The 25,823-nt window shown below is 41.5% G+C and overlaps 1 protein-coding gene across 17 annotated transcripts; it reads left to right on the plus strand.

Annotated features, from left to right (window-relative positions):
• Positions 1 to 1,167: 1,167 nt before the first annotated feature.
• On the plus strand, positions 1,168 to 13,588 carry CIPC (CLOCK interacting pacemaker). Of its 17 annotated transcripts, none has more exons than XM_064460458.1 (6): positions 1,168 to 1,260; positions 2,604 to 3,509; positions 3,635 to 4,301; positions 5,221 to 5,390; positions 7,534 to 7,599; positions 8,655 to 13,588. In XM_064460458.1, exons 3-6 carry the CDS (start codon positions 4,235 to 4,237, stop codon positions 9,528 to 9,530), a joined length of 1,179 nt encoding a protein of 392 aa, XP_064316528.1. In that variant the 5' UTR covers positions 1,168 to 1,260; positions 2,604 to 3,509; positions 3,635 to 4,234; the 3' UTR covers positions 9,531 to 13,588. The 17 variants fall into 17 exon arrangements, with proteins under 17 accessions (XP_064316528.1, XP_064316537.1, XP_064316529.1 ...); XM_064460467.1 differs by having other exon boundaries at positions 2,604 to 2,687; positions 4,127 to 4,301; XM_064460459.1 differs by having other exon boundaries at positions 1,175 to 1,260; positions 2,597 to 3,509.
• The last annotated feature ends 12,235 nt before the right edge of the window (positions 13,589 to 25,823 follow it).

Below are 25,823 nucleotides of genomic sequence, written 5' to 3' on the forward strand. Positions count from 1 at the left end.
GGAATTTATTATATCATGTTGATCTTTTTAATCAGCATGTTTCAGGTTCCTTAAAAAGACCACGATAACAATGACAGTATTTCTTCCATCCGTTTCTGTTCAGGGAATTCATTGTCTTTGCTCAGCTCTTCCACACAGCCTATTCAGTTTTCTCTAATGAAATGGCTTTCATGTCCAAACGCAAAATACTCTGACAGACTTCTGGGTGCTGGTAGTGTTTATGCAGTCCTCAGAACAAGAATAGCTATTCCAGTTGTATTAATTGACCTAGAGGATTCACTTCCTCCTAATTTGCCTTTGGTTTATAGGCAGTTTGTGGAAGGCAAATCCACACGTTTCTTTCACTATCTCACGTTTACCAACCACGTAGAAAAATAAGGGTCCCCTCTACTCTTCTTTTGCTTGTGATAGCTCCTCTTTTTGCCACGTTTTCCCTCTTTTGAGGGTTTAAAGCTTTTGGACCTCTTTGGTGCTGCTTTCCTCATTTTGTAAGTGGCTGTCAGTGTTTGTATCTTTGCTGTCATCTCTCATTCTTGGAGCAAGAGAGGTTCTAGGAAAGTCTAAACTCCTGCGTAGAGATGAACTGTACTTTCTTGCACAATATTTGGGTAAGCCCAGCAGCATCCTGAACGCCTGGCTCTGATCACCCCAATTCCCTCAGGCGGCCAGGCCAGGCAATAAACAGCTTCAAGCCTTCACACACTTGCCTGGCCACGTAGCACAAGGCCAAAAGGACGTACCCATACCATTTTTCAGTGACGATGCCCCCTTCTGCCACGTCTCTGACAGTCGTGGTGGGACGGAGTCTGGAAAGGTCTTATAAAACCAAGATGCTGGCAGGCCCTTCTCCCTGACAGACCCCGTGTGTGCCTATGGCCGCTCGTGCATCTCCAGCTGCCTGCTCCCCTCTCATGCCAATCCCGCCCGCCCCCGAGGGCCGTGGTACGGACTCCCATATTGATCCTGCCCCTGCTGCTCCCCAGAGACCACTGCCCTCCCCTCTCCGTCCCCCGTGAGGCGCGCAGGCCCGGGGAACCGCGCCCCCGCCCCGCCAAGCGCGAGGACGGACAGCAGTGGCCGCACGCGCGGCGCACGCGCGCTGCAACGAGCCCGCCGCAACCAGCCCGCCGGCAGCACCGGTGTGCGCATGTGCGCCAAAGGGGGCAAGGCGGGCCCAGGGCATGGGGAGGTCCGTACGCTACTGTGGGCTGTCGCGCATGCGCGCCCGGCGGGCTGGGAGCCGTGGCGGCCCGCGCCCAGGTGAGGGGCGGCCCGGCCCGGCCCGGCTTGGCTCGGCGGCAGCTGTGGGGCTTTGGGGAGTCCCGGCCATCGCCGGGCCTCGCCTCGTCTCGTCCCGGCCCGGCCTGGCCTATGCGGGGGCCTCTCATCAGGCTAGGCCCGCTGCGGGGACACCCCGCCCGGGCGGGCCCTGCGCTGCTCTGCTGCGGGCTTCTCGCCGCCCGGGCCTGGGCTCTGGGCTACGCGCCGGTAGGGCGCCCGGGTGGGGCCAGCTCCCGCCGGTGCGGCGGCAGGGAGGGAGGGAGTGGAGGGCCGGCCCTGGGCTGACCCGGCGCTTCCCGCCGGTGCGCGGCGGAGCACCTGCCTGCTGGGCCGGGCGGGTCCTGGCCCGCGGGTGGGCAGGAAGGGTCCCGCCTCCGCGACTCGAGAGAGTGGCGCTTCTGGTTTTCTTCGGTTACGGTTTTGTGGTTGTTGTTACTGGCTTGGTTTTTTTCCATAAGGGAAGAGAAGATGTACCAGCCCTTCCCAAAGCTTCCCTTGATGCAAGGCTAGTGGATGGCGTGTCTCCTGTTTCTAGCTCTGTTTTTTTGGAGATTAGCATCAATATGTATCACTTTCTTAAAAAATGGGAAGGGCTAGGGTATGAAAGCGTGGATTGGGACTTAAACCTCACTTTCCATTCCAGGGATAGTATCTAGGTTGCTCTTATATATTTATGTTTGCTCCATACCTGTTTGCAGATTGGCAGGTGTGACTGAAGTTGGAAAGTAAAAATGATGCAAGTAGCTACTGGAGAAATTCTCTTCTGCTGACGATTATTCTGTCTTTCTTGTAGTTATGCAGACAGTCACCCTACCATCTCAGCACTGTTATCTAACATGCAAATTTAAATCCCGGAGGTGCCAAGGCTCAAGATCTTGGAGCAGATTTCTAACACCCAGTTGTCAGGACCTTAAGAAGAAACTTTTATTTCAGGGTGTTTTATTCCAGAATATCTGCTGCAATGTCATTTAAAGTAGCTTGCACTGGATACTGCTATTAATGGACTGCTGGCCTGACTATGATGCAGACTCCCGAGTTCCTGTATGTGTAATTTAAATATACCACTCTAACATGAGACACAACTTCAAAGAGTTGCTTTATAGGAAAATGATTTCTACAAATAATATTAGATGTAATTTCTGCATTTCATTCTGTCATTTTTCTGTTAGCTAAACTCTCAGCTACCGTCTTTAAGAGAAGGAGAAACTTTGCTCTGTCTTAGAGTCTGTCTGCCCTCAGGAAGCAGCTGAAGGTTTTGACAAATATGTAGTATGGGAGGCCATGATGTAACTATAAATTTTTCTGATTTTCATAGCTTTTAGTTTCAGCCTTCCAGTGTTCTCATTCTGGGTGTGGGAAGAAGAGGGCATTTCTAAGGCCATGTCTCCCCTAGGAGTGCATTGCAGGTATAGTATGCATTGTGCTTTTAGCAGTATGGATTTCTTTGGCCGCGGCATGTTGTCTGATCGCTTACTTTACTTCTTTTCTCTGATGACTGACTTTACTCTTGAGAGCGAAACAGACTGTATTAACAAAACCACAGCTTTGCAGATTCAGCTGTATTTGTTTTGTGGGCTTCACCCAGCACAGCTGACTTGTTTTGCGATTCAGTGTCTGGGATAGCTAAAGTTTTGTAAGATAAACATGGCCTGAGTAACTTTTAATTCTTGAAAAAAATGTTGTTTATGAATAGCCTTTAGCTTTTAGTTTGTCTTGCTCTTTTATTTTTGGATGGAGAAACATGTCTAGTACATTAGTTCTCTATCTACATTTCACTCTGAATAATTTGAGATGTTTCTATTCTGAAAGTCTCCAATTAGCTCACTGGCAGTGTAAAAAGAGATCCACAGCTATCCCACTTGAATTAGAGGGGCATTGATTTAATTACAGATAACAACCATACACTTTGTATCTTTGTAGAATTGGGCATTATTTTTAGCAGATCAAGAAATCATGTTCTTACTTTCCAAGTTTTTTGTGTACAGTAAGGAACTACTACCTTGTCTGACAAAATTCATAACAGAGTTAGAAATTACTTATGCATTCTGCTCTCCAGAAGAATCTACTGTGTACTTTACTCAGTAATTTTCAGTATGAAATAATTCTACTTCAGTTATTTTAGTAAGATTGGCTGACCTGTGCTCTGTACTCTAACTTGCTCAGCTACTGAAGAAAGGAGCTGCATGAGATGGGTGTGTTCTTCCCCTTCAACTGCATCCATGTCTTCGGTACTTCTAAAATACCTTTGATTCATTGATGACATTCACATCAGTAGTAAAAAATAAATCTAACAAAGTGAAATATCTCTACTATATTTCTGCTTAAATTCATTTTTTTCCTTCCTATGCCTTAGATTTTTTTGTCATCTTTTAATTTACTCTAAAGGACTCAACAGCCATGCCTAGGATGACGCTGTTCTCTTGTAGTTGGTGCAAGGGATTGAAAGGTTGGATCATGGAATCTTTCCTGAAACTTAAAAAATCAGCCTAAGGCAGATGGAAACCTGTAGTCCAGAAGATTCTACAAAGTAATGTGTCATTTGATGCAAAGAATTGTTGCCTATGTTTTCTACTCTGTAATGCATTATTAAATGTGCATACTTTAGAGGATTTTGGAAGGAATAAACAGTGGTTTTATTGGGAAGCCTTTGCTAACCTAAATATGCGATAAACAGCAAATGTGAAGCTGCGAGTTTGATAGAACCCTATAGATTGCTTAACAGATGCAGCAAACCAGATGCAGATAACCAGATTTCCATGATGACAAACATGGCCTTCTTTGTCTTATACTAGTGGAACTTTCTTTAGATTCAGAGAAAGTCCCTTTTTCTTAACTATTTTTGCAGTTCCTCAATGGAAAAGGTGTTAAAAACTGCCTGTTGCACTATGGAAGCATGGAGACAAAATAGTCATCTATTGAGACCCTCAAGGAACTATTGGGCAAAGTGACAGAAATGAAGAGCTTGAACCGTCACTTCAGCATGGCGGCAGCTGAATCTGACAAGGACTCTGGATATTCAGGTTTAGAAAACCACTGCATTATGCTTTTTTTGTGTGTGTTATATTGCTCAGGCTTTGCTTTTACTGGTGATGTTTGACAGATCTAACTCTAGCACCTTACAGTTTGTTTATCATTACCTGGGAGGGCCTTTGTATGCAAGACAGGTTGCATCTCCAGTCATCCTACCAACGAACTTTTTTGGAGTGGACCTTTATGTAGTTATAAAGTTCACCCTGTGAATTTGAATGGCATGGGAATTTAAAATGTGCCTAATAAAGAAATTAATGGAAGAATCTCAGGCTTCAGAGTGTAGTAGTGAGGATGGCAAAGTTACTTTTTGTTCTTTGCAGTGCTGAGTGAACTGTTGGATTATGCTGTATAATGTCTCTTACAATTTGACCATATTGTCAGTAGAGCCTGATAAACCAGATAGTAATTGCTATAAAATCAGTAAAATATAGACAGTGTGCCATTTTAATACTCAACAAAACTGTGTAAAAATTACCTTTAAAATAAATAAATGCTTTTGTGAGAGATACCTGTCTTACTGGGTTTGTAGATAGAAAATTTTAAGACACAAAATGCCTGCAGCACAGACTATGGCTGTGGCAGTGCTGGAGCCCATAGTTCTCTCCTGTACGAGCTTTTAGAGCAGTCTTCGTGATAGTGTGTAGTCCCTTGGAGATGAAGTACAAAAGAACAAAAAGTAATAGATTTTTTGGGAGACAATATCTGCATGAGAACTGGCCTGAAATATAAAGCCTGTTATTAAAGGCTATTCCACAGCTGTCACAGCAGGTCTAATTTTATTGGTATTCCATATCTAAACTTAATTGTTCTTTGTGGCTTCATTGAAAGGAAGCAGAATAGTAGAACTGAAATGAGGTAGCAGGTATGCTGCATGTGAAACAATTAACAGCTCAATTCTACATCTGGCAGATGGAAGTTCGGAGTGCCTGAGTGCTATGGAGCAGACTGACTCAGAGGACGTGCTGAATGCGTTGTGTTGGAATACAGAGGATAGGCCTTGGCAATGCCCCGTGACCACAAGCAACTCCTTTCCTGCGCTTTCTCCTATGGTCGTAATGAAAAATGTGTTAGTTAAGCAGGTAGGGAAGAAATATATTGAAAAATATGGCATGTTCTTAAATTGTTTTGGTTTTTAAAAATACTTTTCCTTTCAAAATGATTTTTCAGAGTTGTTGCAGTCCAGAAAGTAACTGGTAACTTGAAAAGTTCTGTTGTGACAGCCTGTTCTTTTGAGGTGCAGCTAGAATCACTGAGATGGAAAAAATGTGAAATGGAGTAGCTCTGCTACATCTACTAAACCTCTCTGTCTCAAACGCATCCCCCAAAAACAGATCTTAGACTGTTATGTAAATAGCACCAAAGATCAAACCAAAAAAGTGATTCTCCTTTTGAAAACTGTTTTCTTTTTCACTCAGTTGAGACAGTAAGGTGGCATGATAGGTTTGCTTCCTAGTTCTTACGTCCAAGAAGTGCTTTATATGCAATGGGAAGCACTACCCCAGAATATTATAAATTTAAAAATTAGATCCATATCTGTGGTTAGCTGTTACCTGAACAGTTGTTTCTCTAATTGCATGTGATGACTCACATGGCAACAATTATGTTCCCTATTTATGTCCTCCAATATCTTGTTATATGTTGGTCCTCCAGCACATCTGTGAGACTTCTTTTACCTTGTAGCAGAAGATGAGAGCTCCAAGTTCAAAGTATTGCCATATTATTAGACCTCTTGCTATGTGCTTATGTTTTCTGAGCAGAGCAGTTCTTCAGCATTTTTGATTAGAATACTTCTGAGAATACAGTGAGAAGGGCAAAAAAGAATACAGATTCTTATTCTTTTTCTGTTGGATCTGTTATGACAACAAGCAAAACCTATTAAATTGAAATATTGTGTGTCAGTGCTAACACAGGTGTGGGTTTCTGTTAGTATTTAGCAGATTACGGATTTGAGGTGGAGATGGTTCTGATCTCTGAGCATTGTGCTTTATCTTGACAAGAAACAGTTTTCTTCTATAGTCACGTTCCTAGATGTGTAGACAAAATACTGTCTAAACAAATGCTGAAGTTTTCATGTAGTAGGGAGCAGGCAAGCTTCACCAAAGGTTGATAGCCTTTGGCCCAGAGCTCAAAAACTAAACACTGATTGCAGTAGTAGTCTAATGTTAAACTCCAGGTTGTGTTGCAAACAGTTAGGAGAAATAGCTAATAATAAGCATATGTATATTAAAAAACCCCAAACTAGTAGTGTAGCAAAAAGGGAACTTGGAGAGGAAGCACTGAAGGTAGATAATTACTGGACTCCGTTGTCTTGAGCAGTGCATCATAACATCTAAGTCTAATTATGTATGGTTAAGGACAAAAATGGTTACTGCAATAAACAAAAGCAACAAGTCTAGGTCATAATAATAATGAAGGATCTTTCTGCCTCTTTCCGTTGTGCCTGGTTATCTCAGATAGTCATGCTGTTCATCTTTTTAAAATGGTCTGTTCAGCACAGTGCTTGGTTGGGCTCTCTGGCCCCCCCCCAAAAAAGCAGCATCCAGTTACTGCTGTTCATTTGTTCTAGTTTCCATTTCAATCAGCATCATCCTTCTGTCTTAGAACCATTGTGATCCTGTGCGGTGATGGTTACCTGCTGTCCCAATTTCAAAGTGTAAACAGCTAGCAATAATGGTACTAAAAAAATGAAGCAGGGGTTAATTCTCTGAAATGCAGTGCTGCTTGTAAGTCTTGTAGAAGTCCCTAATAAGTAGGAAGGCTTTTTAGACAAGTGACATTGATCCATGCAGGATGTTAGCTTTCATTTAAAAACAAGACAAAAAAACCCAAACCAACACCACTTTGCAGAATTAGTAAAATAAACTTGCCCTCTACTGAAAATGAGATTTTGTGTAGGAGAACAAGAGCAGAACACAACATGAGTGGAAAGGAAAAGAAAGTAGGTAACAGAGATAGGGGAAAAACAAGAAAAAGATGAACAGTTACCACAGCTCTTTTGGCCTCAATGATTTTTGGGCTCTGCCGTGCTAGATACTGTACAACTGTGCAGTAAATGACAACTTCTGACCCCAAAACCTTGCTCCTTAAGGCTGCATGTTCTATCCTCTGTGTATATAGCCATGGTATTCATACACTTCCTCACTCTAACATTTCCAGATACTTTTCTTTTGAATGTGTTTGTTCTTTCCTCTGTGGTAAGGTAGTAATATTTATTTTTTACAGGTGGTTGTTCTGTACCCCTATTCCATAAACATCTTGTTCACTGAACCAAAGAAATTCTGTGTCAGAGTAGGTAATTGAATCTCATTTCCAAGTCTTGGTGTCCTAATCAGTAATACCTGCTTTGACAAGTTCAAGTCCTCCGCTGGGGTAATGAATTTCAGCAAAGGATGTTAGGATTTGCCAGTTAAAATCTTACGAGACTGGAGGAAAGGAGATGGACTTCAGATGACTCAGTATAGTACCAAAAATAATAAAATATATTTGTGTTAGCTAAAAAAGCAGACATGCTTTTTGGCCAGAAGATCTCATGAAGATCCATACTAATGTCTTGTAAAAATTGATGTATTCCCCTATATTACAGGGTGTGGCTTGTGGGAGGGAGTAAAAACTTGGGCATTTTGCTTGAAATATAATGCTTTTAAGGCTTATTGGTGTGCACCTTTTCACCAGAGTTGTGGAGTTAAATTGCTCTGGCCTTACAACAGGCTTTTTCCTTGCATTGGTTGATATTTGGCATTTTTTTTCTACTTCATGGTTTTAAATTTATTGAAACTGTGTATTGTACTTATGATTGCAAGACTTACTGAACAGCTGCCGTCTATTTTAAATAACCATTTCAAAAGCTTGCTATAAGAACAGAATTGACAAGATTACAGTTGCTGCCATTCAACAAAGAGGGACTCTGAATTTTTCCTAAATGTCTATGCAGTCATTCTTTGGCTCTTTTAAAATATTTCATAATGACAATGCTTAATTATTTTTCAACCTTTTTGTATGCTTGTTCAACCCCAAGCCTGGGTTGAACTTTTACGCGAGCGTGGTACAATATAAGCACTGTAACTGTCATTTAGGAGAGCATGTATAAATTCAGATTGAACTGGTTTTAAATGTATCTGCTGTTCCATAGCACAAAGATTATGGTTACAGCTTTGATTCTAGTGCTATGCTCTGTTGTCAGAAAAAGAGAAGGATGAGTTTGGAAAACTATTCAGAACATATTAATTGAACAGTGTATATCAAATATGGAGAAATGGCACAGTCCACCTGTTTCATTTAAGGTTTTTTGATCCTCTTCTACAATGTTGTTGTGACTTCTTTTTTTACCTGTTTGTGCTTCTCAGGGTAGTTCATCGCAGCTCCAGTCTTGGACTGTGCAGCCATCCTTTGAAGTGATTCCAGCTCAGCCACAGCTAGTGTTTCTTCGTCCATCAATCCCACCTCCCATTAACCCTCACCCTGTTGGGAAAAAGAGAAATGACTCCACTAATTACCTGCCCATCCTGAATTCTTATCCCAAAATAGCACCACAACCCTGCAAAAGAGATCACTCCTTTGATCTAGAAGACCGTCAAGAAACCAGTTGCCATAAACGACTCTGTACGGAAGCACCCAAAATGGAGACTTCTCCTGTATCAAGGAGCACAGGTTTGCCTACTAGTCCTTTTGCCCACCTACCAGTTAACTTTAAGACCCCTCAGGATTCTAACCAGCAAAGTTCAACTCTGGTGACAAGTGGAAAACTGCCAGCTCTTCCTGGTTTCCATTGTGTTTCCAGTGACACTCAGAAAGTGCCAGGTTTGACTCCCCTTTTGCCTTTTGGAACTCTGCAGGCAACAAAGTGCACCCCTCATGAGACAGAGAGTGCAGCACAGACTACAACGCAGTCTGCAGTGTGGAGCCCCCCATTGATACCAGAAGAGATTTGCACTACCCCTGAGCTGCTCTTGCAACAACAAAGCAAGTGCAGACGCTTTCAGAATACACTTGTCGTGCTACGCAGGTCAGGATTGCTGGAGATCACTTTAAAAACCAAGGAGCTTATTCATCAGAACCAAGTGACTCAGGCTGAGCTGGACCGGCTGAAGCACCAAACACAGCTTTTCATAGAGGCAATAAAGAACAATGCTCCACAGTCATGGGCAGAGCTAGAAGCATCTCTAATAGGATCTGACAAAGCTGATAGCAACCTTGAAGACTCCACTTATCCCAACATGTAGTAAAAAGGTACATAGCTGTTGGTCAAGTTATTTCTGTGCCTCCTATTTCCCATCACAAGCTTTTACTTGAGCATTTTCCAAGTCCAAGACTTGTGAAGTGGCATGCCATTAACAACTTGTCTTCAGAGCCGATTGTGGGACTGGAATAGCATGGTGGGGTCTTGACAGAATGGGTACTTACCACTTTGGTGTGATCTTGAACTTTATGCTAACTCTGTGTACTTCCTTGGACTCAAGAAGCTTGGATGTGCTCTGCTAGCACGTTACTATTCTTGTGGTGAAAAGAGAGTCATTTGCAGTATTCTGCAAGCAAGCATCTTCCTATTCCCATCTTCAGATAGTCAGTTCTGAGAATGGAACAGCAGAACAGGTCCCAATACTGGGCCATTAACAGCTGCAAGTAGATGAAGGGAGTTGGTGTGGGTAGAGGAAACTAACATTGGGGTGGTATCTTTAGGCTGTCACTGTCCTTTGTTGTACCAGAGAGTCTTGCTTTGGGGTTTTAACACATTTAAAGTAGTGGAGATCTATTTGTACTGAAGCAGCATTCTATACTCACTGCAGTCTTTGGTCAAAGTTCTGAGTGTCTTAAGACCCAAGTGAAATGACGTGTTTTGATGAGAATATGTTTGCCTTTGATCTGTACAGTTGAGTGAATGAAAATCACAAGGCATGCACTGGAAGTGTTTGTTCCAAAGCCATATTTATTAATGGCTAACAAGCGTACAAGGCAAGTGGCTTTGGATCTTCTTGGTAGCTAACAACGACATTTAATCTGTTAAAGACTGCAGTGACTTTTTTTAAAACAGTACAAGGAAGGTATTAATTCACCAGGATTAATTTGGCAAGACTATTTGCATATTATTTGATATATATATCTTTAGTTTACAAGCCTACACTTTTTTTTTCTGTGAAATCAGATTGCTAAGTATTAAAAAAAAAAAAGAGGTGAAAGGAAAAGGAGCATAATGGCCTGTGGCGAAACAAGTCCTCCTTCCACCCCCCTTCCCTCTCTTTTTTCATTTAGAGAAACCAGATTAATGTACCTGGAGAAGGGGGCTGGAGGGAGAGAGAGATGTCAGATGGGATAATCTCCCTAAAAATTTTACCTATCTGAGTTTGAACTTAAAAAAAAAAAAACAAAACCCAAACAAAACCCCCCAAAAAACCCAACCAACACATTTTTCCTCCACATAGATTTATATGATTCCTAGCCTGCTTGCTTTGAGATATAGCTAACAACACTGTGTGCATAAGACATTAGGCCTTACTAGTAGAGGTCCACAGTAGTCGTGTTACAAAAGCTGTTCTACAGATATTGATTTCATTTCAGTTTATCTATGTCACTCCCTCCAATCTGAGGGATTTTTTTCAGAGGTGGTCCGTGTAGAGATCTGAGTGGCTTTGTCTAAGAACAGTAAGGAATCTGGATTATTTATGGTATGTTCCTTTCTGCATGACTATGTTTTTTAAAAAAATTGCACAGTCTAGATGACTGGGATTTTTGACACTTTGATCAGTTCTGTCGTCTGTTTCAGATTCTTAAAGAAACTTGAAAGTAGAGTGGATGGCTGGATAATTTGTGACTAGACCTCTTCATTTTCTGATGTCTCGGGGAATCAGTATTGCAGAAGACTGGAGAATGCTTTTGTAGTCTTCCTCAAATATGTGCATTAGAGAAATTGTAAGGGGCTTCCCTCTTGCAAAGGGTTTCCCCCTTTTTAGACTGATGAAAAGAAATGCAGTACATGCCTCACAAAGAGGAGAAATGTGAGTCATTTGTACTAGCCAGAGGCCTAGAGTGAAATTTCGTGGCAGGATTTGCCCTAGTGGCACTGTAGCAAATTAATAGCCATGCCTTTCATGGTATCCTGCCCACCTGCTGAAGACTAGTGCAGCACATGGGAACTGATTAAAAGAAAAGTGTTCATAGACTATGTTCTGTCATGTATTTTTTAAAATAACCTGCTGTAATTGTGCATACTAGGATGTCTCATAACTCGCAGCACAGCAATATTGAAAGTTGGCCAGCAACATCACAAGGCAGGAGGGCAGCATAGTGCTATGTAATAATGTAGAACATGTCTGATTTAGCTCTTTTGGAATCACTTGTGATATCTGCACTGAATGACATTCAGCATGATAGATGTGGTAGTACCTTGGGCCGTTTGTGCAAGAGTCCCAAAAGATAAGCTTGTTTCTTCTGACCTCCTTCCAGGAAGGAGAAGAGGCAGTATGAGGCAGTTCATTAAGCTGATACCTTTAATAGGCCTAGAGGTGAGGTGCGAGAAAATGCATAGGATATCTTTCCTACTTTTCCTAAAATTCTCTATTCTACCCATCAAATAGAGAGGAGAATTTGAGGTTCAGAATATATATATTTTTAGGAAGTGTTTGTCCTAGAAAACAAGATGAAGGAATTCAGAAGAAAAGTCGTCCTCCAATCCTAGCTGAGACAAGAAAAAGTGAGTCTACCAGTGACCTCTTCTCCACCTACTTCTACTGGTCTGATAGAGAAAAAGGAAGGAAAAATTGACCCTGCAGGGTAATACCCTCTGACTTGAGACTCTTGCTGATAGAAACTTCTCATAGTAGATACAGTATCACATGTATTTTTTTCCCTGACAGCACTCAGATGGGCTGAAGTGAGTGTGCTTATAGCTGATGGGCCTTTCAGGTGGTGTAATTTGTATAAATATACATTCAATAAATCTGTGAATAAAGTCCAGCAGCTGGTTAGAAATTGCCTACTGGGCATCAGTCCAGACTTAAATGCTGAACTAGAAAAATCTGCTCAAACTATTATGTGTAAATCTGGGGCCCCTTAGGAAATATCCCTAGATAACTGCAAATCTTGGTGCAACATCTGTAAAAGAAGGATGTTGAAGGCCCCTAGTGATAGATATGTCATCAAGTATCATTCTGTTCGGTTTCTCTTAGCTGCCTTTATTCTTAGAAGCCCTGATGAACTTTTAAACAATAAGGGCTTTCCTTTCTTGGTTGCAATTTAATAAAATAGGTTAGCTTGGAACTGTGTTGAAAAAATTAGTTGACTACATCATAACCAGAATAGGTCTTGATTCTGAGCAGGATCTGAAAGTGGTCCAGTAGATTTGAGCAGAAACATTAGCCTCTCTGATTGGAAACCTGTAAGCAATGAACTTACAAATTTGTTGACATTTGAAGCAGCAAGACTCTGTATTGACAAGTTAGCCGAAGACAGCTATTGCAGTCTAAAAAGTCCATCAGATGGCCTGCTGGGGCTTCAGTTGCTGCTGACAACTAGCAGGCAGGGTAGCTTGATGGGTCAGACAGACTGCTGGTTTTCTATTAAGTTTTAATAAATGTTGGTATTTTTGATTACTTTTACTATGTATTTTTGAAATTCTTCTGCTCTAGTTGGAATGTAAACATTTTCTGTATTTTTGAAGTCCGTTGCCAGCTCTGAATACAGTAGCCTAAGAACTCAGTTATAGATCATGACCTTTTTGCTAAAACTTTACAGAAAAAGATTGTGAAATATGAATGAAATAAAGTATATACTTGAAAAGTTTGTGGGTTATCTTAATGCTGTTAAACTGCAGAGCCCTTGGTTCCAAAGCTCCACATCAGTATATTGCCTGTGTGGGAAAGTGCAGATCCAAAAGTGATACTATGCTGCATCTCTCTGAAGAGAGTCATGTGAGCTTTAACAGTATGTATGAATTAAAGGGTCTCTGGGAGGAGCATGAGTAAAAGTGGGCTGTACAGAATACTAAAAATACATTGTCGTGGGTGACCATTGCCATAGATCTGTCATGAACAACCTGGAAGGATTTTTCCATCTCTGAACTGTTATCTCGATGTGATGACTGTACATTATGTTCACCGTCTGTGCAGGGTGAACTCCTACACTGATCTTAATCTTGTCAGCTCGGTATGCAGAAGTTCTACATTGTGGAATGAAGATCTTGGCTACTGAAAGCATTACATGAGTGAAAAATTTTACTCTCTCTCTTGAGGAACATTCTTCAACTAAATCTGTATACCAGCTTTTCAGTAAAATACATTTTTCAAAATGTAACCATCTTTACATGGTCTCTTCTTTTTTCAAAGGTGACTCTTACAGTGAGAACTAGGCAGTTATTCCCAGAACATCCAGCAACCATGTGGCATGAGGTCCTCTCCAGAAAAGGCAATAACTTGAATCTCATTACTTTACATCCAAAAAGGAGTGCCACCAATTGAAGTAACTTTATTCCCCGAGACTAGAAACTCAGTGTTTGACAATTTTGTATTCACAGAAGGTATGGGTACAATTCAAGCAGGAAATTTTAAGGTCTCTTCTGGCTAGCTAGACTTCTTTACATGGTGAAGTCTGTCTGCAGGGTGTCAGGCCTGTTCACCTTTATTTCCCTGAAGCCAAAAAATGAATTGCTTCTTTTGGGTGCGCTACATCTGCCTTGTTTTTCTTTCTTGTGTTACACAGCCTGAAAGGAGCAGTACCCCCTGCAGGCTTGGGCTGAGGGATCTCCTGGCATGCAAAATTTCTGGCATCCACTAGGTTGAACATAGCTTGCTGTTCCTGCTTTTGTTCTCATAATTCCTGGGACAGAAGTGTGGGGTCCCTGCGTGCATAATTTTACTCTTGCTCTATCTAGGTGATGCTTCCTCTCAGGCCCTGTGTAATGCAGCCCTATAGCTCCCAACTGTATTGTGTGGTCCAGAGTGCCCAAAATGCATGAGCCTTCTCTTCCCTTTTTTACATTTGTACCTCCTTTGAGGTATGTCCATCAGACAGGCTGAATTGTTCCAGTGTAATCTGATTCAGAAAGCAGAAGGAAACACCATGTGTTCAGTCTGCTCTCTTGCAGAGCAGTTTTCAAGACTTCTTCAAATTCTTGCTTGAACTAAAGCGTGTTTTTAGAGGAAGCATCCTGCTTTGATTTGAAAGTTCCTAGTGACGAAGAATCCACCCAAATTGTTCAAAATGTGGTTACTTACTGTTAAAAATGTGCCTCTCATATTGAGCCTGAATTTGTCGTGTTTCAGTATCCAACTGTCAGATCTTTTGCCTTTTGTCTGCTAAACTGAAGTGCGTGCTGTGACATTGTCGTAGGCATTTACAAACTGAACAAGTCATTCTTCAGCTTGCTTTCTTAAAGTAACTGATTAAGCTCTCAAATCTTTTGAATCCTGTATTAATCTGTAGCACTCTTTGGATCCTTTAAAATTATTTAAATGCATTTTAAATTGGGATGCTAATATCAATAGCAAAACAGGACTACTAAAAGAGTTGTTCTGTATTAACCCTCTCTGCTGCTTCTCTCCTTCATTTTTGTAGCAGCCTTAGCTATGGCATCAGATTGGAAGACTAAATCATCCTTGGACGAGTTGCTTCTGTGGAAGGTGAATGCCTGTCCTTTAAGTATGTTTGCATGCTCTTTTGAATGCAGTTTGCAGCCAGAAAGAAAACAAACTTTTTAATAAGTGACCAATTGCTTTCATTAGTTTTTTGCTTCTCTGCCTCAAAACTTTTTCACCTTTAGATTTTAAAAGAAATTTAATGTTGTACTCTAATTATTAAAAATAATATTAAATAATGTTATGGTCAAGAACCAATTTTATGCCGTTTTCAAAATCAGAGTAGAAGATAGTGTTTAATAGATCTCTATACAATTCAGAAACCATAGTTGTAATGCATTTCAAACCATCCGGTTAATTTTGTATAATTCTGGCATCAGTCTGTGTCGTGTGGCACACTGTTCAATGCCCCTCAGAAGTATAAATATTATATCCATGTTGGCTTTGTCCTCAACTAATTTTTAATTCTAGTTCATCAAAATAAAGACTGAGTTTTATTTGACCAGATCTATTTCTTATAAACTTCATTAATTTCAATTGTTTTTGCTTTCTGTGACCTTGATTAATCAAAATTTATGGATTATTCCATTATTTTCTCTCAGTTGTCCAGCCTATGTTCATTCAGATCAGGCTACCTACCTACTGTAAACCTGATGCTGTATTAGTTCTTCCATCCCCTCAGTCCTCTGAAATCCTTCCTACTGGTCTGAAATTCACTGAAATAGTATTGATAGGTCAGAGAGCTTCTTGATTAGCTCCTGTTAAATTTCAAACACAACTTATTCAGACTTGCTGACTTTTAAATGTTTGATAACCATTGTTTAAAATGCCCTGAACTACTTTTTGAAGTGGAAATCAATCTGCTGTCATGATATGAAAAGAGTACATCTGGCTTTTTACTAATTGCTCAACAGAAATTTTTGTGAAATGCTTTTGCCATTCTGCACTGCAGCAATATAATTTCCATCTTGAAATGGAGCGCTGCCAGCATAAAGATTTCTTCTGCATCTCGTAATTTTAAGAAATGGAGGAAGTGGGCTTTCCAGGGCCAAAAGGGGAGTTTCAACTACTTCTTCATTGTTTTCCTCTTGTTCTTATTGCGATTAAATTAATTGAGTTCGTTTAATGGAACTGGAATGCCTCTTACCATGCCCACTTAGGCAATCTTACCTTTTTCCCATACCAGTAGTAAGGGGTTTTTTAGGCCACTTATATTTACCAGGACTAAGAAATCCAATAACAGACAGAAAACCAATCCTTATTGTTTTTTAATAGAGAGGACTGCTTGAAAAAATTATGTGTTTTCAATGGAAAACTTCTGTGTTTCTATTGGAAATGAAAATGTATTTTGACTGGAAGCTTAGGATTTGCTGCATTAGTCATAGTATTCATTTTTCAGTGAATCTCAAGCACTACGGAAATAGCCTGGACTGTGGGAATGGGGGAAGATGTTATTTCCCTTTACCCTCATCCCCTTCTCCTGGATTGTTTTGGGTTGCCTGCACGGGAAACAGGACCCCAACTTTGATGAGTGGTTCTGTCACCTCATGCTGAAGAAGCAGAAGTCTGCATAGACAGCCAAAACTGCTCAGTCATCTGCGATGGAGGAGGAGACTAATAGAGAGGTCCTGAGTAAATGAGGATGAAACAGTGTCTCCTGAGAAAATTGTTAGCTCGATGAATACAAATACCATTTTCTCACCATATCCCTAAAAATGCTAATTAAAAAAAAATTTAATTTGGTACAAAACAACGCTGTGCCAGATAGGCCTTGTTCTACATTTGCCAGAGGCAGAGTTCAATGCAATAACTGTTTTGTGAGATGAGCAGTATTTAGTGTGGGAAGTGTGAAATATGAGTAGACAGTAGGAAAGCTGTTTTACCTAGAGTGTTAACAATGCCTATTGTTTTGTATTCTTGCTAAGTATTGTCCCTGTGCAAATGATAATGCTATACATGTTCAAACATGCTCAGAAGTCAGAATGGGACAGTCTTCATCAAAAAGGAAATGGCTCTCGCTGTTCAACATCCTATTGCTGACCATGCTTGCAGCATTCTTACATGATAATGCTTTCCGAGAACAATCTGAAAGTGGGTTGCTGACATCAGTTGTGTGAGAAACAGCCAGAAAGAATTCTGAAATATTTGTTTCCACACTAATTGTGCAAGGAAGGCAAGTCTGAGCTTGAAGATTATCATCTGAATACTGAAACGCCTCCAGATGAATATTGGGAGCTGCAGCCAGCCCAAACTGGAGCAGAGCAGAGCAGAGCACTAGGGGTCTGTTGCTGTAGTGCTTGTGGTCGGCAGTGGCAGCGTTTGGTAGAGACTGTTGTAGTCAGAGAGGCAGTGCAGTTCAGAGTGAGATGTTGGTGCATGGATACCCCGATGGTCCTGACTAGTTTCTAGCGGTTCAAAGACAAGCTGGGCAGTCTGGACGTGTACCTCATGGCCAAAGCCAAAGCATCTATTTCTTTGAAAAGTTATGATGCAAACATAAAACTTGCCTGCACATTGGAATTGCTATCCTGTTCATTTTTTCTGCAGCCAAACTTAATGATGTGAGGTGAAGCAGAATAATGCACTGCTTTTGCCTGATCCTGGAGCCAGCAAAATTGTGGGAAGCATTATTGCAGTTTCTAAGGCTTGCTTTTTTTCATATTCCACTGCTTCTCCAGCACCTAAACACCTGCCAGTCTGAGACACTACGGCCATCTGATGTAAAAGGGGTTAGTTTATCAGTGAGCTTAGCTGCGTGAATAGAAGCAGATAAATGCCAATAAAATAAAAATCCTGAATTCCTGGGAGTGAGATTACTCCCCAGTATCGCTTTTCCTGTTCCATGTCGTTATAACGTCTGTTTATCCATGGGTGAACACCTTAAACAAGTACTCGCATGCTTGCTTCACCTCATTGTTCTGGCATTTGGTTCAGTAACAACCAAGCACAGGGTAGCCCTGCAAAGATTCACTGTTACCTCTTAAAAAATAATGACAACAACAGTAACAGGTCACTGCCTGCATTTCACATTAGTATGGGGAAAGGAGGAAAACACCCCATTGTTCTCCACAGCTTAGCTTAACTCTGAGCATGCTTTCGTAAATTCTTTATCACACCCTGTTCTGATGCAAGATCAGTCCTTAGCACACCATTTTTCAGTAAATGGGCAACAGCATCCATTTTAGGCCCCTTAAGATATAAATGTTACCAAAAACATATCTGTTTTCCTGAAATTGTTTCTCTTCGGGATAAAAACAAACATAGCAGCACTCAATTCTTCTTGTCTCTTCATGGACATTTCCATGGCCCCCAAGCTTCAGGTCAGAAGCTGAGCACACATAACAGCATGAAATTGATATTCAGAATTATGTTCACGCTTAATGTCCAACAAGTACCATTAGCACTGACATGTCTAACGCATGCTTTGGGACTTTCTCCTTTTTCTGAGGTTTGCCCTGGTCTCTTTCTTATTAAGTCAAGAAAGACCTTGACATAGATGTAATATTTATGACATGTAATATCAGCTCTCAGTCTTGTTTTAGTGATTGCTATTGATGTTCATTATTTTCTTAGCATGACAAAATGTTTGTTTTAAATCATACACTGTTCTCAATACACTGTAATTTTCCATTCCTTTTCCACAGTCTAAACAGTCACACCAGGTAGAAGATAAAATAAGAAAACTTTGAGTGAGAAACTGGTTGCCATATGGCTGACGCCTAAAATCTCAGCAATTTGAGGGGAAGAAAGTAGAAAAAGATTAAGTAAATTCCACAAAATTAATGCCATAAGTAGGTGGCAGCTGTTAGTAAAGGAGAACAAAGGCAGAAAGGAAAATAATACTGAACAGCAATCTTATGAAGGGTTTTTCTCACAGATGTGTGAAAAGAGATTTTAAGGTAACCATCCACACAGAGTGTCCTAACCTATTTTCCAGATTTCTTTTTAAAAACCTGAATGCTATTTTTAACCACAAAAATTATTTTTTCCCATTTGGTCTAGATGTATAAGCTGAAGTGTATCTTGATGGTGGAGATGAACTCACTGCTTTCATTGAGTGCTTCCTCTTCTCCCCTCCTCTTTCCTCTGGCCAAAAAGTATGCTGTAGCCTTAAGTTCATGGCTTTAATCCTGGAAATCACACCCAGGTCAAAAGCACTTGGTACCGATATTGCTACTGCTGCATGAAATAATTCAAACAATAACATATGGTTGGAACTGAGATGGCCCCAGGCTCTGTTCCTTGTCTGACCTTGGAGAAGGCACTTTGATCTTGTCAGCTGTAAAATGAGAAAAGCAATACTTGTTCCCTAAAGTGGTTTAAGCTTCTTGTATAAGAATCGCAATATTGGCATTTATTGCAAGTCATGGCTGTGGGCTGTCATGGTTCTGGTGCTGGATGTTCTAAAGGCTGAGCATCTATGTGGTTATACTAACGTACATTTTGTTTCATGTTAATAAATGAAACTATATACTCTGGGTTAATTTCCCGTAGTGTAATTCCACAAGTGAGTATAGAGACTGATTCCATATGGTGTGGAAAACTGGAAGGAAGGAAGAAATATAGAGGACTAAAATCTTTACTTCTATGCCTATCCAGGCAAATTTTTGTAAATATCTCAAAGTTGATAAGGCTAGGGGAATGGAGAGAGTGTTAGCTGGTTGTGTTGCAGACACAAAAAACCCCTTTTGTGGTGTAAGCAGACATCTGTCTTGCCCCACTCATGTATTAATTTATGCCCATGCATATCATTTTCCTCCCCAGCATGTAAACCTCTTCATGTAACTGTAGTAATGCAACATGTGAAACTGGGGTAAAAAGCCGGGAGGATTATTGGATGTTATATTTTCCTATCTAAAAAGTTAGAATATTTAAAATCAGAAAAATACTCTCAATGCAGTCCTGGAAGGCATTGAGTACTGCAGCCTAACCAACAGAACTGAGAAACGTGTGAGTAAAATGAAGAGTGTGAGTAGTGCAGCTGTAGTTATGGGACCGTCTATGCTTGAAGCTAAGAATGTGCCTGAAGCTAAGAATATGCTCCGATGTTTTTTCCCAGACTGAGCTACAGTGCTCTGCAACTAGTAGGACTGAGTATTTTCATTATTGTCTCTTCATCCATGGAGCTTCTGTCCTGCTTGCTTATGTGTGTTTACATAGTTTGCACAATTTTGTGGGAGAGACACTGGGATTTGTCAAAGCCCAAGGTGAAAAAGATCAGGACATAGGATTTATAAGGACTGACTTTCCAGACAGTGTAAAGGTTTATAATTCTCTTAGATGGCTTGTAATCTGTAGTAGTGCATTAATAAGTAGAAGTTCTGTATGCCTTGAAGAAACTTTAGGGGCACAGTCTTGCTATCTGTGCACCTATATAACCCAAGTGATTGAGTATTCCTCTCAAAATTCACAATTGTTAAAAGACCTGACATGTGGTTAGTTAACTGCAGAAAGGATTACATTCTCTGATGTAGTGCTGGAGACTTCTGACCACCTGAGTAATGCTTCTAATGCCGTAGGGACTTCCTAGGCAGAGTGAAAAATCCATAGAGCCTCTTAACACTTTAACTTAAATGTAAACCTTAATTTTAGGCTTTTGCTGGGAATTTAATCTCCCAATTCTTCCATGTAAATCTTTTCTATATGACCTGGAAAACACTCCAGTCTGGGAGCCAGAAACTGGGTCTTATAGTTTGATTTGAAATTTCAGCTTTCTTCCTGGCATGAAAAATATTATGAGTTTTTTTGAGCTTTGTTTCCACAGGCTTGAAAAAGAGATTTTAGATCTCCATTAACTGTATGGCTGATAACTGAGAACTTTGTTGTTACCCTTAGCTTTCTGCAGGCAGTCCCTTTATTTCCTTGTGCCTTCTTTCATAGCTTCATAACCACAAATTGGCTTATTTCCTCGGATGGTTAGTGACAATGTAAGCATTAGGGAAGACAGCTAAAGCACTTATAAAATTGCAGTCTAGTGCATACTAGTTTAGAGGCATGGATATGTGGGTCCAAAACATTTTTTTATACCCTATAATGTGGCTTGAAAAGAAAGAGAAGAATTCTTTGCCCTAACAGTAACACTTCCAAAATCTCCATCAAGTTTTGTTTAGTGCAATAAACTGCTTGATTAATCAAAATTTTCTCAGGCAAATTCATCTCACTGAGTGTTACAGGTATCTCCTGGAGAAGAAAGTTCTAGTATCAATACATGCTACTAGGAGGACCTATGGTGGTCTTCAGTACTATATAAACCTCTCTCATTTAATTTAGCACTGGATGTTTTGGGAGACAGCCTTGAATATCAAACTCAGTGAAAATGATAAAGAATTGACACTTGAAGGTTGTCAGTAGAGGGACAGGGTCTCTAAGTCTTGAAGGAAATTGTGTTGCTCAAAACATTGAACTTAGCATTGATTGTTTGGAAGTTCTTAGCTAGTGAAACACTTTCTCCTTTAGGTAATACTATTTTGAAGTTTTTTCTAAGCAGCTTTCCTAGCATCTGGACTTTCTGGACCTGCTTGACCTTGGCAATTCATGTTTAGCCCTACACAGATTGCTTTTGTTGTACTGGTCAACAGTTTCCTTTCAGCAGTCATAAACCGTTAGGAGTCCTGGCTGATGATGCTGGATCTGTCCCTTGTTTTTCTGTCACTCACCATGAAGCTTATCTATAGTCTCAAGCAGTTGTGCATGATAACATCATTCCTTGATAACAGCCCCTGTGACAAGGCTGCATTCAGCAATTGCTTGTTAACTCCCAGGGCAACTCTCATAAGGGTCCACTGTGTCAACCCCATTACCCAGTGAACATATCCTAAGGGTATAGTGACGGCAAACCAATCTGTTGTATTTTCAGCAGTCTGATGATACATAAGTGTGGTGGTTTGATCCTGGCTGAACACCAGGTGCCCACCAAAGCTGCTCTGTCACTCCCCTCCTCAGCTGGACAGGGGAGAAAAAATATAACAAAAGGCTCATTGGTTGAGGTAAGAACAGGGAGAGATCACTCACCAATTGCCATCAGGGGTGAAACACACTCGACTTGGGAAAAAATTAATTTAATTTATTACCAGCCAAACCAGAGTAGCATAATGAGAAATAAAAACTAAATCTTAAAGCACCTTTCTCCACCCCTCCCTTCTTCCCAGGCTTAACTTTGCTCCCAAATTCTCTGCCTCCTCCCTTCCAGTGATGCAGGGGGACAGGGATTGGGGGTTGTGGTCAGTTCATCACACGTTGTCTCTGCCGCTCCTTCCTCCTCGGGGGAGGACCCTTCACACCCTTCCCCTGCTCCAGCGTGGGGGCCCTCTCACAGGAGACACTCCTCCATTAATTTCTCCAAAGTGAGTCCTTCCCACAGGCTGCAGTTCTGCACAAACTGCTCCAGCGTGGGTCCCTTCCACGGGGTGCAGCCCTTCAGGAACAGACTGCTCCAGCGTGGGTCCCCCCCAGGGTCACAAGTCCTGCCAGCAAACCTGCCCCAGTGTGGGCTCCTCTCTCCATGGGTCCACAGCTCCTGCCAGGAGCCTGCTCCATTCTGGGCTTCCCACAGGGTCACAGCCTCCTTTGAGCATCCACCTGCTCTGGTGTGGGGTCCTCCATGGGCTGCAGGTGGATATGTGCTCCACCATGGGCCTCCATGGGCTGCAGGGGGACAGCCTGCCTCACCATGGTCTTCACCATGGGCTGCAGGGGAATCTCTGCTCTGGTGCCTGAAGCCTGTCTTCCCCCTCCTTCTTCGCTGCCCTTGGTGTCTGCAGGGCTGTTGCTCTCACATATTCTCACTCCTCTCTCTGGCTACAGTTGCTGTTGCACAGCAACTTTTTCCCCTTCCTAAGTATGTTATCCCAGATGTGCTACCACCATCGCTGATGGGCTCGGCCTTGGCCAGCGGCAGGTCCATCTTGGAGTTGGCTGGCATTGGCTCTCTCAGATGCAGGGGAAGCTTCTAGCAGCTTCTCACAAAATCCACCCCTGTAGCCCTCTGACTACCAGACCTTGCCACACAAATCCAATACAATAGGTTCATGTCCTCACCTCTTCTTATCCAACACAAGCAGCTGAAAGACTGACCTGACATCTAATGGAAATTTTTCAGTCAGGCATGATAATAACATGAATCTGGGAATCATTCGTGGTAAAGAGAGGCTGAGCAAAAGAGCTGAAACATGCCAGAGGCTGTGCATTCCCTTAAGCTGGTGGATATAAAGTAATCACAGAAACCCAAGTTGATAACTATTCAAGATCAAGGTACATTAACAGCAGTGTTTAGAAAATCAGTAGCAGGCAAATGAAACTTTCCCACACCCCTTGATCAACAAGGTGAGCCTTCTTTTTCACATGCAGAGCTTGCTATTGCCATCCACTGCTTTGTCTCTTTTGAAGTAAGCTGATCAACATGCTCCATTTATTTTTAATTGATAGCAATTCTGGAACTACTATTAAGGTGTCTGCCAACATGTTAAATGAGACACTGTGCAAACAGTGTATGACACTAGTACTTGAGAACTTGCATTTTTAATTTGTCAGCTTCCAGGGAGACTAGAAGATGGTGGCTCCAAAAGTCTTAAGGGACATGGAACTGGCCTGCCTGTGCTCTGACATCACTTGCCAGCTAGATTCAGTAGGACAAACAATGGTAAAGCCTCTTTGGTGTAATGAAGACAAGGCTGCTGGCTGGACAGCTCTGTAAGAGGACTGAAGCACTAATTGGTCCATATTTGCTGACTTTTGGTGTAATCTCCAAGGACCCTTTATTCCGCTGGATTTCTGGACATGAGCTGGAAAAGCAGAGAACCTGCATGTGGACATGTGGTTATCAGAGAACATCTTACTGTTCCTTAATTTAAGTTGTCTGACATTGTGTTTCCATTGATCTAAATACCTAGCAGGGCACAGAGATTCCACATATGTTTTAAATTTCCTTCTCCCTTTATTTACTTATATTGAACAAGTAGGCCATTGCTTTACTCCAGCCATGGCAGTTCTGGCTAGTCTTTAAATAACTCAGAGAGAACTGCATAGAGTCTGATGTTGCTGCTTATGACTTCTACCCATGCAGCCCCTGCCTGTAACATCATTTGCTGTCCAAGAGAGAAAAACCCTTTTGGCTCTGCTGGGGCTTTGAGGATTCTTGTGCAGAAAGTGGTTAGCAATGAGTCTTCTCAGTCTGGGCTTTCTTTGTGTCCATTCAGTCAATAATCAATGAAGATAACTTGAATTCTGTTGTCATACCTGCTACCGCATGATGGCTCTCAGTGCATCATTGCAATAAATGTCAAATGACCTCATCTCTCACTTGGGCCACTTTCTCTGATTGCTCTCTTCTGACTGTTTTAAAGATAGGTGCCCTAAGCTCTGACTTCAGCTTTTCTCTCTCTCAGTCCAGGACTACTCGTCCTCCCCCAGCTATCTTCTTACAGTTCATGAGTCTCCTCATTCATTTATTCTGCCTGCTTGCAAGTATTTTTAGACTGTGATAATCTCTCGAGTTGCCTATTTCTTAAACAAGATAAATGGTGTTTCACATCATCTTTTCTCATATGTTCCCTGTGTCTTATTACTTGAGACTCTTCATATTTTACCTCTATATCCTCTGAGGATATTCAATGAAGACCTTTTGCAGGCAGGCCTTGAGGGCTGCCCAGTAAGTAGTGTAGTATGAAGAGGAAAGCCATTTACTTCTTATTTTGTATGAGATTCTCACTATACATAAGAACAAACTTCTTCCAGCTTACTTCACAGCTGCATCCCCTAATTTGCTCTTTACTGTCATTGCAAAGACTTCTGAGAGGTGGCACCATTTTTTCAGGTAGCCACACTTAAAAGGAGACAAGCCATGAAGCAAAGGTCTGTGGCTTCTTTGCAAGGTCTTAAGCAATAGGGAGATTTTACTTCAGCCACTAGCATTATCAGAGAAGAAATGATGCTCGTCTGATTTTTCCAAAGCCAGAGAAGCACTAAGTGTTTTATTTTTAAAACCTTTATAAGTATTTAGACATTGTCACAAGAAATCATGTTCCAAAATATATTTGCTATTGCAGCTCCCATTTAATAAAATGCAAATAATAAGTAATGGCTCTCTCAGCACAGAAAATTAGAAGCTTTTATTATTTATCCTTATAAAACTTTAGAGCCGTTGAACAGATTTAGAATTTGTGACATTGCCATTGAGCTCAGCCTTCATTTACTAAATCATAGCTAAGAGCAAAGGTTCTCTTCACAGTTGTTGAGCCCTGTTACATCTTCTTGCCAAGGATTTCTGTAAGTGGATGCACAGGCATGACAAGGAAGGGACATCAGGACAGCTGGATAGTCAAAGAGCTACTCTCAACTGTTCCTGCAGAAGCACTACTCTACACCAAACACACACTTGGGAATGAGCAGACAAATAAGACAATATACAGGGTCAGTCTAATGTTACGTATTTAGAGCTCTTTTCATCCCAGAGGATCATAACTGTAAAGGCTGTATGCACCTGAAGGTCCCACCACTACTGCTGAAATCCAGTAATTTGCTGTGAAGGAACCATTTAGCTGTGTAGAATGGTGATGCAGAGATTTACAGCCAGGAACACAGGTGTCTGACAGAAAGAATAATTTTGGGGAGCTGTGCCGCAGTTACTCAGACTGGGATCTCTCTGTGCTTCAGCAAGGACCAAGGCTTGGCAGTGAGGGCAGACAGCTGTGACCCTGACACAGGGCCCAGGCATGATTCAGCTCTGGTGCAAAGAGGGAACAGGCTTCCTGGGCAGCTAATCCTGTTGTTCTGCTTGGGGGCTGTCCTTGCAGAGTGGCCCACCAAAACTCTGAGTTGATTGTGCCCTTCTCAGCGTGCGGCCCCCAAGAGCTTACAGCCTGAGGCAGTGCAGCAGCGGGCACCGAGTGCTACCAAGCTACTTGAGACTGCAGTGTCAATCAAAGGCCAAAAGCAGAGGGTCACAGTGTGAAA

Source organism: Phalacrocorax carbo, chromosome 9 (genome assembly GCF_963921805.1).
Source record: "Phalacrocorax carbo chromosome 9, bPhaCar2.1, whole genome shotgun sequence".
NCBI lineage: Eukaryota > Metazoa > Chordata > Aves > Suliformes > Phalacrocoracidae > Phalacrocorax > Phalacrocorax carbo.

Coding starts and splice junctions, on each gene's coding strand:
- CIPC (XM_064460458.1), top strand. CDS start 4,235: ATGAAGAGCTTGAACCGTCACTTCAGCATGGCGGCAGCTGAATCTGAC. Junction 4,302..5,220: donor CAAGGACTCTGGATATTCAG/GTTTAGAAAACC, acceptor TACATCTGGCAG/ATGGAAGTTCGGAGTGCCTG. Junction 5,391..7,533: donor AAAATGTGTTAGTTAAGCAG/GTAGGGAAGAAA, acceptor TATTTTTTACAG/GTGGTTGTTCTGTACCCCTA.